We start from the raw sequence: 11,138 nt of genomic DNA, 5'->3' as shown, positions 1-11,138 counted from the left end.
CCTTCAAAATAAGTTAAGTAGTAAATTACGCTAAACATGCAGGATTTAAGAATTTAGAATATTCATTATTATTTAAATCGATCATAACTGATTTTGTATTCAAAGCTCGTGGGGGATTATGGTTCGTGTACACTTAATGAAATGTGAAAATCTTTGTTTGTGAACGAAAATGCAGATACTGTCTGATAACGCGTTTTATTTACAGCAAAGCTTGGCTGTAGTCGACAACAAACCGTTAACAAATAAATAAATAAATACTGTAAAATGTCCCTCGAGGTGCAGGTTGGGGGTGATTTTTCCTAATGCGTGGGCGGTGATAATTTTTGACTGAAGCTGTCTCGGTCCAATGAAGGAGCATGCGTTTCTGGAGAATCAAGGCAGAACTATGGAGCATGACGAAGAGCGGACAACAAGTTGCATGTTTTCTCTCGCCTTTTCATGGCACGCATGCTCTTTATTTTAACAACTGTCCGTTTTGTATTTGATCAACTCAAACGAACCACATTTCTGAATCCAATTTTTTCCGCGTGCCAGTCAAAATCGGGTGAAAGCGAACTGACGATCCCACTGGCCTGCAGGGCCCAGTTTGACAGAACCGTGTGGCCGTACGTTCCGTCGTAAAAGTGGCAAAAATTGCACGTTCCGTGAATTGTACGCAAAAGACTGATCCAATAACATCTGATTTGTCACATATTGCCTCCTCTCAAACCTCCAATAGGCATCTGCGATGAGCCGTGGAAGCCTCCACAACTCGTTGAATGACTTTAAAAACTCCTGAGATTACTTTAAAAACGGCTGAGAAAATCAATAGCTTCATAAACGCACACGCACACACACACACACACACACACACAATATATATATATATATATATATATATATATATATATATAATATGCAGTATCCATAGTACAATATAGTACAGCCTTTCAGCCTACGATTTAAATTCATACATCTCGGACGCTTAAAAAAAGAAATCTGCTTTGTAGTGTAATCTGCCAACAACTGAATGATATCGGAGAGTTTTGGTGACATAATCGTTTAAAAAAAAATTTCCACAATGCCTGCTTTCTCCTTTGTGGACCCCAACCTGATTATCTTAACTGTACAGTATTTAGTTTTCGAAATGAACTGATGATTCAAAACCATGACAGGACACGGTCGTTTGTTTGGGTTTTTTTTTTTTTTTTTTTGCTCATCTGTCGCCCCGGGCCATCGAGTTGTTACATTACAGAGTACATCCGTTTCAATTGATATTCTATACACTATACATGCATTGACGTGGTTATTCGCATAGTGTTATTGTTAATCGACCGGCGATTTTCTTCATCAAATGTTACACTTTAAAGCATTGACGATTGTCAACACGTTTTCTTCAAACAATGCATGACCTGAATTTTGCATTTAACCGTCGGATTTAAAATTCTAATCTTCACCAGATCCGTTTTTAAGTAGACAAGCATGCAGGTGCATGCATTTAGACATTAAATTAGTCATAACACGTACGGGTGGTCACTGCCACTTTGTACAAACGACATGGACACATTCTCTTACCTTTTGGTTGCACGTAGCATAACTGTAGTTGTGGCTGCTTACAGGCCTTATGGTTCAACTTTAGCAAGCACTTGTGTTTCCCACACCTGCTGGTGCTGCTGCTACATGTTTTTTTTTCCTCCCTCCTGTCTTGTTTAAAGTGAGCGTGGGCTTTCCAAGCAGGGGCTCATTAAAACATGATTGATTTATTGAATTCATGATCCCGTTCACACAGTGACCCCGCAGAGTTGAATGGCTTTGAGTGTATTGATTGAAATGTATTGATAATGTTCATAGTGCTGTTCAGTGGCAGCATAATCTAATAAAGTGGTAAGGTTGGAATCGATCCCCGACTAACAAAAAAATCGGAAATAAGGGAGTCGACTTTATGACTGCCGGGTGGCCCAATTTTGGAGAGGCATCTGCGCCCTACATCGAAACCATTAACGCTTCCACGTTCTTATTAAATCATTCCAGAATCTTAATGCGTTTCGCCTCATTTCAGTGCTGCAATTCTCGTGGTGAACAGCAGAGAGCGCGCCCACCAATCTGCGCCACTTTGTCAAGTGTGCTGCAGGTCACCGCCAGGATGCCCCACAAAGGCCTCGAAGAATGCAACACACACTGAATGTATCCTGCTTCCTCACAAAGGCATGTCTAATTCGTAGTTTAATGTGTGCATTCGGTTATTATTATTATTAGTGTTATTGTTATTATTATTATTATTATTGTTGTTGTTGTTGTTGATAGTAGTCCTAGTAGTAATGTTTGCTCTATTAGTCCTACAGCAACCTAAATGTTGCATTGTATGCCGTATCTTGATTTGGTCTTTAAAGCAATAAACGGTGTTTGCAAAAAACATAAACAATTAAATGATCTCTATAATAATCACGATCAGACCCGTAATTTTAGGTTTCTTTCTAGGCGTGCGTTTTCCTTCTAGAAATTGACGCCGATCATTTTTACCTTTAATGTTATTGTCGTAGCCACTGACCTGCATGCGCTTGACGTGTTGTGGATAAAATGTATTTACGTAATTTAAATACTTTATTCACTCCGTGTGTTGACGGTTCTGCTCTGTTTAATTTGTAACGAGTAAAACAACGTGTAATGAGCCGAGTATCTATTAGCTTTTTATGTTTTGTTATAAATGATTTGCTTCTTGTCTATATTATTATTATTATTTTTATTATCATTATTATTATTATTATTATTTAGGCATGTTTGCTTTTTGTTGGTCAGAGAGGGCTTCATCTTCCTGTTATCACCTCTGATCACCAGGTGCATCCATTGAAAGGAGACGGCAGCTTCCAGTGGAAACAAGCCACAAAAAAAAAAGAAAAAAAAAAGGCTAAGAACCCATCTCTCTCACACACGCGCCCTATCAGTATAAATTACACACGAGGTCTTTTGTGACGTTATTTTCTATTGTACTCATATTTAAGTTATTTCTTGATTTTTTTTTTAAATTCTTGTCCTTTTATTTCAAAACGTGAGTTTAGGTAATGACGACGATCTGTTATCATGCTGACCATTATTATGCGTAGTATTATTGTTGTGTGTTGCAGTTTGGCTGCGTGGATTCAATGCACTGTGCTCCAATAGCATCCCAATGCCTATGAGCGGGGAGTGAAAAAAGTGCAGCCATCCATGCACGAGTGGGAGGTTCCATCCACTCGCTTCAATCACGACGTGAGACTTGAACAGAGACACGAACACGAGCGAGCAAGGAAGCAAGCTCCTGCATGAGTTGGTGCCGGGACATCTCCACTCTGCTGTCTTTGGACCTCGTTGTCAGCTGTCTTCTCCTTGGACGAACTCTGATTGGACTCTCAAATCAGTTCCGACGCACTCGGCTTTCCAGCAACACGTAAACGCGTCCTCCTTTCTGATTTTCACAGGTGACAGCGAGCGCTCGTACTTTTTGCGTTCATTTTCTATCTGTGTCGTATCTCCACACGACCAAGGCGGCGCTTTATTTGTCTCTCAAAGTCGTGCTTTTGGTGGCTCAACAGGTTCCGATCACGGCCGCTTTGTGACTCGAGTTGTCGGACAATTATTCTCTGCTGTGACTGCGCCCGTGTGTGAGTGTGTTCGTGTCCGTGCGAGCGTACGTGATTGTGTGTTCTTATGGATCTTGCAACAGGTCCTGTGTCATTGGAACGATTTACCGTGAGGGAACAATTGGAGACGTGCATCATGTTGGACGGCATAAAAATAGAAGAGCATCCGCTGCGATCGGAACAAGCGCTGGGTGTCATGCTCGGTAAGTCAGGATATAAAAAATAAATACAAAATGCAATCGAATCAATAATAATCGCACGACATTACCGCTTGTGCACGTGCAATTAAGAGGCAATTTTGTTTTGATTTGCGTTCTTTTAATTGGATGGTTGAGTGAAACCCTTGGGCCTTGAAAAAAATAATAAAATTAAGACCGGCTGTGCTTGTTTGCACGTGCAACTGGATGCGCCGACGAGGATTTTTCTTTGATTTTCAGGGACAGACTGTCACCACCAGGCCGTGTGTGAAGGCTGCCACCGTCCCATCTCTGACCGCTTCTTGATGAGGGTCAACGAGTCGTCGTGGCACGAGGAGTGTTTGCAGTGCACTGTGTGTCAACAGCCTCTCATCACCAGCTGCTACTTCAGAGAAAGGAAACTTTACTGCAAGCACGACTATCAACAGTAAGAACTGCTTTTTCTCTTCGATTTGTCTTATTTTTCTTCTCGTCTGAGCGCGCTGTGAGGATGCTTGGTGATGATTTGGCGTGCTCGCAAGTCATCATATGTTGGACTATACGCTTTCGGGAATTGTGCTAAACCATGTTTGACATTTTAGTAGATGTATTGTAATTATTATTTAAATATAACTATTATCGGAAGTACTGCGCAGTCCGAGAAATTTACAAAACGCTTGCAATTGTGTATTCTAAATTTCAATGTATTTCAGACATGTAAATATCTATTATTATATTATTATTATTATTACTATTATTATCATTATTATTATTATAAAAATATCGTCATCATACACCGGCCAAAAAATATGCAGGTGCCTCTCCGTTTCCAAGATCATGCTGTTTCCGATAAAGAAAGTTTTATTTGCGTCTATAAAACCAGAAATTTACTTTCATTGTCTCCATTAATATGTACTGTCATTTGAAGTCAGTAATGGCATGAATCACAGTAGTAATTTTACGTTTTTATAAACGTGTTTCGGATGGCTTTTAAAAAAACAATTATACAATACATATTTCTTCATCCGTTTCAACATGCTGCGGACAAGAAATTTCCCTGTGTCATTTAGTGGTTCATCCGATGCCGATTATGAATTGTCAACCCGCTTACACGGTTTTCTTGGTTCAATGGAATTCGAGTCTCGTGCACGTGCGCCACTCCCTAAAACGGAACATCAGCGTCATAATTAGACAGGGTCGTACGCATAACTTGACGGCGTTCCCTAATTACTGTTACCATTAAAAACAACAACAACAAAAGAAATTAATGTTGCTTTCGTGTAATTAAACAGTAGTCGCAGCGATTTGATGATTCGATGATGTCTTTAGACAACAAACCAACTCGAGCTGTATTACGATGAAATATTTAAATGTTTAGATGGAAAGCTTTAACTACATTTAATAATTTATTGTATGTGTGTAGATATATATGTATATATACATATATAAAACGCACGCACACACACACACACACACACAGGCACTCACACACACGCGCACACACACACACACACACACACACACACACACTTCCCTGGATTATCACATAACATTGAGGGCAATATGCGCAGTTTAGCAACAGATTTAACAGTGCTTTTTGGGCCTTGAGGACCCCCGGGTGCTCTGTGTTTCTCATTGCATGGGTGCTTTTCATGCTTGTCATCAAATGTTCAGCTTTTTGTCTGCGGCCTTTTTAACAATTCAACTTCCACTACTGGGACATGGTGACTCCCTGCTAGACATCTTGCAAACAACAAAGAGTTACATCCATCGCTGTGTGTGCCATTCACGCAGCTTTGTGACAGTGTAGTTGCAAGGTAACAATGGGGGTAAAAATCATAGCAGTAACTCCGGGATACCAGAGTCATGGCGTCAAGGCTCAGAGGTGGTGGAAGCTGAAAGAGAGAGAGAGAGAGAGAGAGAAGGATCTCCTCCTCAGACCTCCTTTTTTTTCCTTCTCTTAAACCAAGGCCTATTTGCAGTTGTGTAGTGTGTTTGCAAAGAAATGAGTATAAGGCACAAGTGTGTTTGATCTTTCTACTACATGATAACAACTCCCTTTGTCCTCGCTACCTTTGCTGTTTGGAATGGTGTCAGTTTGTGTGGCACATCAAATCAGAGCCGAGCGGAGCAGAACAACAACAACCCGCTGGGCGCCATCCAGCTCTCACATGCTATTATTCAACACATCTTTTAATTCTTCTCCCACTTTTGAAGCCCCCTCACTCCTTCACATTTATGGTCAAAGCTAAGCAGAGGGTCCCCGTGTCACACACTCATGTGTAAAGACAGACACGTATAGTGTCCCCTTTTCCTGTTTATTCCATTTGCAGTGATGGGATATTTAAGGATGTAATTGGCACCTTTTTGACTTTTATGACACTCATTTAAGATGCATTTGTCAGCCCACAAACTGCTTGGGGCTGTGAGGAGAACTCCTAGCATTCTAGGTTTTCCTGCCTAATTACATTCCTACGGCAACTGATTCATGCTCCGTAATCAGCTCTCACCAGCTATAATAAATCAAGGAATTGGCAAGCAGTCTTTTTTCACACCTTTGGTACAGCTTTAAGTGCAGACAGGGGAAAACAATTGTGTACCGTGTTATTAAAACTCCCACCAAACACGATTCAACCTGTCTTGCTCCATATAGTGCAATTATATAGTAACAAGATTGGATTTTATTATCCTTTTATCCCATATGTTTTTTTTCTTTTTTTTTTAAAACACCATGCGGCTGACCTGTGTTTATTGTTGATGTCTTGACCTACATTTAAGCAAATTGAAATTTACGTGAAGGTGAAATATGTTTGACGGCTTGTATTTTCATCAAAATTGCCAAATAGAAATGTACTTCACAGAGTTTAGCACCCTTTTAAAAAAACAACAACAACAACAACAAAAAATATAGGCCTTTTAAAAAGGGGAAACAAAATCAACTGCAAGATTAATTTTGGGCCAATGTGACCATGTTAAAATCTTTTGGGTGGATGGCAGTCTGCAAGCTTGAACCAGACAGTCGCTGGAATTACACCACCCTGTGAGAGTTTGTGTTTTCACCCTGGTGTTCGCAGGTCAATCACGTGTCATTAGAAACAAGGAGATATTTTCCCCAGAGGGACCTTTGCTTTAAGCAAGCATCCATGTAGGGAGGCCATCAGTGGGCCAAGGTGTCGGGCAACGCCCCTGTAATTGACTGCCTTGTTAGAAAGTGCCATGGGCTACCTCCACACATGTAACCCTCATCACATTACACCAAATAATTTAGCCAGCAACTGTGGAAGCATCGAAATGTCCATTAATGTTTTACCATCAAGTTGTGTTTTAGAATATTTTTTCACTGTGGTGACCCATGATGGGACAAGTCAAAAGTCACAAAAACAACATTTGCAACTTCTCTGAATATGCCAGGACATTTTTTATGCACACCTTGTAAGCAAAATTTTAAATCAGGTCATGGTTGTGTGAGGAATAGATCAAAACAGCAGTGATGAAGCCATAAAATTGGAGCTTCCAGAATCGGTCTCACATCCCATGCGTGCTGGACGATCCCCAAGTGTGCTGAGAGCTGCCTTTTTAGAACTGTTTGGAGTACCCTCCTGTGAACTTGTTGTTTTTTAATTAGCTGAGCTTGTGACGCTGTAGCAGTGTGCCGGATAGATGCTGACGGCTGGCTTTCTGTGTTAGCTGGCCCAATGGGGGTGTGTGTGTGTGTGTGTGTGTTTTATTCAGTCCAGGACACTCCCGTGTTGCCTGTGTACACGGTCTTGCCCAAAAGCTAAAGAAAAAAAATGGATGTACTTTGTGTTGTCTACCCAGCGGGCTAGTTTTATATTTAATTGAAGACTGCCCGTCCATTCTGTTACAGAGACGACCACGCATTTTTCCAAGTTGATCTCTGTTTGTTCCTTTGAGGAAGACTTTTCCTCCACATTTTGAATTTTCAAAATTTACCGTAAAAAGCTTAAAAATGTGCCTTTAACCACTGTTCTTGGGTCAATAAAAATGAGAGCGCTCTAATGTTAGAAACGCTAAGCTGCATAATATTGCTTCAGCTTGCTGGGATTTTTCGTGCTTGGCGAGCAGCTAGCTCAAATTGACCCTGTTCCTCTGTAAGGAAGTATTGAGTTCTATGTCAACATGGCCTGGCCTGGCCCGACTAAGCAGCGCACTCGGATGCGTCTTTTGTCATCTCACTGTAACTGTTCCTTTTTGTACGAATTTTTCAACAAATTTAGGCCCATTGCCTAAAGTGGTATTGTCTACAATGCTACATCTTAAACAATTTTGAGATGTTCAGACAAAAAAAAAAAAATCCCTGAATATCTTCGTACTGTTTGATACATATTATTTGCTGTGTGGAAATGGTGTTAAAAAGGTGACATCGGGTATAAAAAGGTAGTGAAAAATAGCTATGTTTTTATAAAGCTTGATTTTGATTGTGGCATTGCCAGTGTATGTTGAGTTTTTTTTCCCAGTGGACATAAACACGGTGCTGTAAATATGAATGTGTGTGTGTGTGTGTGTGTGTGCGCGTGCGCGCGCGCGCGCGCGCGCACATACTCTGCAGTTGGGAGACAAAGAATTTTCAAGGATGCATTGTGAAGCCGCAAAGGCTCAGCCATGGTAATGCCATCACCACTTTAGAGGCCAGACTAGTGGCGAAGGATGTGAAAAAGAGGGTCGTGTGGCTTTGTGCGTGTGGCTTTGTGCGTGTGTGTGTGCGCGCGCGTGCGTGTGTGTTTTTGCGTGTGATGGGTGGGCAGGTGCAGTGATACGGGGTACAGGGGTGGAGAAGGATCTGCAGAGGGCTCTGCCTGGTGTGCTCACATTACACTGCACGATCGCGGAGGGGTGCCGAGGAACTCAAGCATGCAGTTTGTTGGTAGCCACAATTTAACCTCATCTCCTAAAGCCGGCTGTTAGGCAGCCAGTGGGACATGTCAGTCAATCGGGGAAGCTAATCAGTGACACTGGAGAGAGAAAGTCCTCGGCTTGGCAACAGTCATTTTCATTACTGGCTCCAAGTCCTCAGGCCTTCGGGTTTATTTTCACAGCATGACAACTTTTCATAACAAAAGCGAAAGCAACCACAAACCATTACAGCAATTTACAAATTACATTCAATCTAAATGTGTGAAATACTGCTTCTGCATCTCTCCGAGCAAATGTTTTCAATTATAATTTGCCACATTGCACATTTAAAGCCAGAGAATTAAGATGTTATAATATAGCTCAATCGTCGCTACACTAAAATGTTTCATGCCTAATATTGTCTTGGGCATGCTGGTGCAATTTTTCGCCACATTTGCAATAACATTTCACATCCGTTTGTCTCATTTTCCTCATGTACGAGGCATATTTGTTTGGAAATAGCCTCCTCTTGTTTCTCCAGGCAGGCTGGTGAAACGTGCATGAGAAATGTAGAGCCGGCCTCTGCTGCTGGCGAACAGTGTCACTGTTGGCCCCAGCCGGGTATATGTGATCCCAGTCTGGAATGTTTTTCCAACACGTAGGCTTTTCACAGATACACTAGAGAGGACTGGCATCACAGTGGCAAGTGCTGCATTCAGACTCTTGTGTGCTTAAGGCTTACTCTCACACTCATGTCACACATTCTAGCTCTACATGGCAATGGGCAGAGCATTGCGTTTGCCAACCCGCACCCCACATTTGGTGAGGGTGTGGGCAAATGTGCGTGCGCGCTCACCCACATACACACACACACACACACACTCCCCGTCTCTCTCTTTGTCTTTCATCTAAGATCCCGCCACTGGTCCACGTTCAACAGATCTTAGCGCTTTTCTCGCTAGCTGCCCGTCATTCAAAATTTTAACAATCTAGATATTTGTACAGATACTACAAAATGCATCTCTTTGTCTTTCTTTCCTTACAACATTTAATCTTCATCAAAGGAGATTAGCGCCCCCCCCCCCCCCCCGAAACCGGTATTCCAGCTCCGAAGTGACTGACAGAGATCTGCACTTTTATCATTAAGTGTGACACTAAGCTGGTCGGAGCTTTGTCTTGAATAGAGGTTCTGACGGAAACGGGGGCTCCTAATCCTTTTATTTGTGTCAGACCCCAAAAGAGGGAAGAATGGGGCCAGGCCACAGAATGCCACAGCCTTTAGTCCCCCCAAGACCTGGCCTCCACAGCCAAGTGAGCATGAGACGCATCTTATGTGGTCTATGCACCCGAGCGGACATGTACACGCCAACATGTGAGCAAACGGCAATGATGAGATATCGGCACGAACGTGGTGTCTTTGTCTTTGTGTTTGCATCCACACATGCACACAGGAGATGATATGCTCATCCCTGACTTGCAAAACCAAAGCAATTCAGTGTAGGATGAGATTAATAAAGTTTGCCGGTTCGCTGGTCAAGGTCCAGCGCTGGCTTTTGTCTTCAGCTCATATCGGGTTGTGGGGCATCAGCGCCTTTGTGCGGGCAGCCTTGTGGTAATCCATCTCCCGCGAGAGTCCCCCGGGGCACTTTATTTACTCATTCAACTGTTTGGAAGTCTGTTAGACTGCAGATCAGATGCAGTGAGACCAATGTGATTTCTTTAACGGGCACTGCAGATTCCTGCCCAGTACCTCCTACTCAACCAGAGCACTGCAGGCCGGAGGAATGCTCTACACTGGCTCATCTTTCTACAGCCTGGAATTGAATGTATTTCTATAAGTCTTATGGTTAGATTTTTTTTGTGTGTGTACCTGTGTGTAAAGAGTTCACAGCAGCACACATTTGTTAAGTTTGTATTTGTTTGAGACCGTTTTCTCGGTAGATCATCATTCAGCATCATATCTGCCTGGTGTCACAGTGTAAAAATGAACATCTATGTTTTCTTGCCAACATTGAGATGGATTTGGTTATCCATCCACCAACATCAACCTAGAGCATGTATGTGGGGCTAAACCCCATGTTAAACCATTGCAGGCTGTCAGACTCGCTGAATTTACTCTCTGTCTGTCCGCCTGGTGTGGCTGGGGAATATGGCTGCAATCTGCTGCCAGGATGGCATCTACAGTGACAGCTCTCAAAATACGCTGGTTAGCATCAGCCTACTGACTGTTGATGGCTGTCTTGGCAAGAAAAGTCACCCTGTAAGAAAACGAGGGCAGATTGGGTTTCTTTGAGTCTGACTCACTACGCTCCTTCTGACCAGCCCCCCCACAGCCAGTCAGCATGATTTGTGCATAAGGTCCCGTGACCCATGGAAGCTTCAAAAAGCAGCCAGGGGAAATATTTGGATGATCCTGATGGGGGAGTGAAGAAGTGGGAGGGAGACAGAGATGATGGGGACTTGGTAGGAGCTGATGTAAGCCAAGGCAGATGTGAAGAGTCTGCTTGGTGAT

General features: G+C 42.5%; 1 protein-coding gene across 3 annotated transcripts in view; it reads left to right on the top strand.

The window, feature by feature from the left end:
- Positions 1-3,233: 3,233 nt before the first annotated feature.
- lmx1bb (LIM homeobox transcription factor 1, beta b) overlaps positions 3,234-11,138 on the top strand; it is a 50,057-nt gene continuing 42,152 nt past the window's right edge. The window contains exons 1-3 of one of the 3 annotated variants that reach the window (XM_086111456.1): positions 3,234-3,434; positions 3,680-3,799; positions 4,034-4,220. In XM_086111456.1, the coding sequence (XP_085967582.1) occupies positions 3,733-3,799; positions 4,034-4,220 (254 nt within the window). In that variant the 5' untranslated portion in view covers positions 3,234-3,434; positions 3,680-3,732. Of the gene's footprint in view, positions 3,435-3,663; positions 3,800-4,033; positions 4,221-11,138 lie in introns of those variants that run through there. The other 2 variants (XM_086111455.1, XM_086111454.1) reach the window with 2 other exon arrangements.

Source organism: Hippocampus guttulatus, chromosome 5, assembly GCF_054856545.1.
Source record: "Hippocampus guttulatus isolate MCC_2025c chromosome 5, RoL_Hgut_1.0, whole genome shotgun sequence".
NCBI lineage: Eukaryota > Metazoa > Chordata > Actinopteri > Syngnathiformes > Syngnathidae > Hippocampus > Hippocampus guttulatus.
This window is presented reverse-complemented; position numbering and strand designations above follow the sequence as displayed.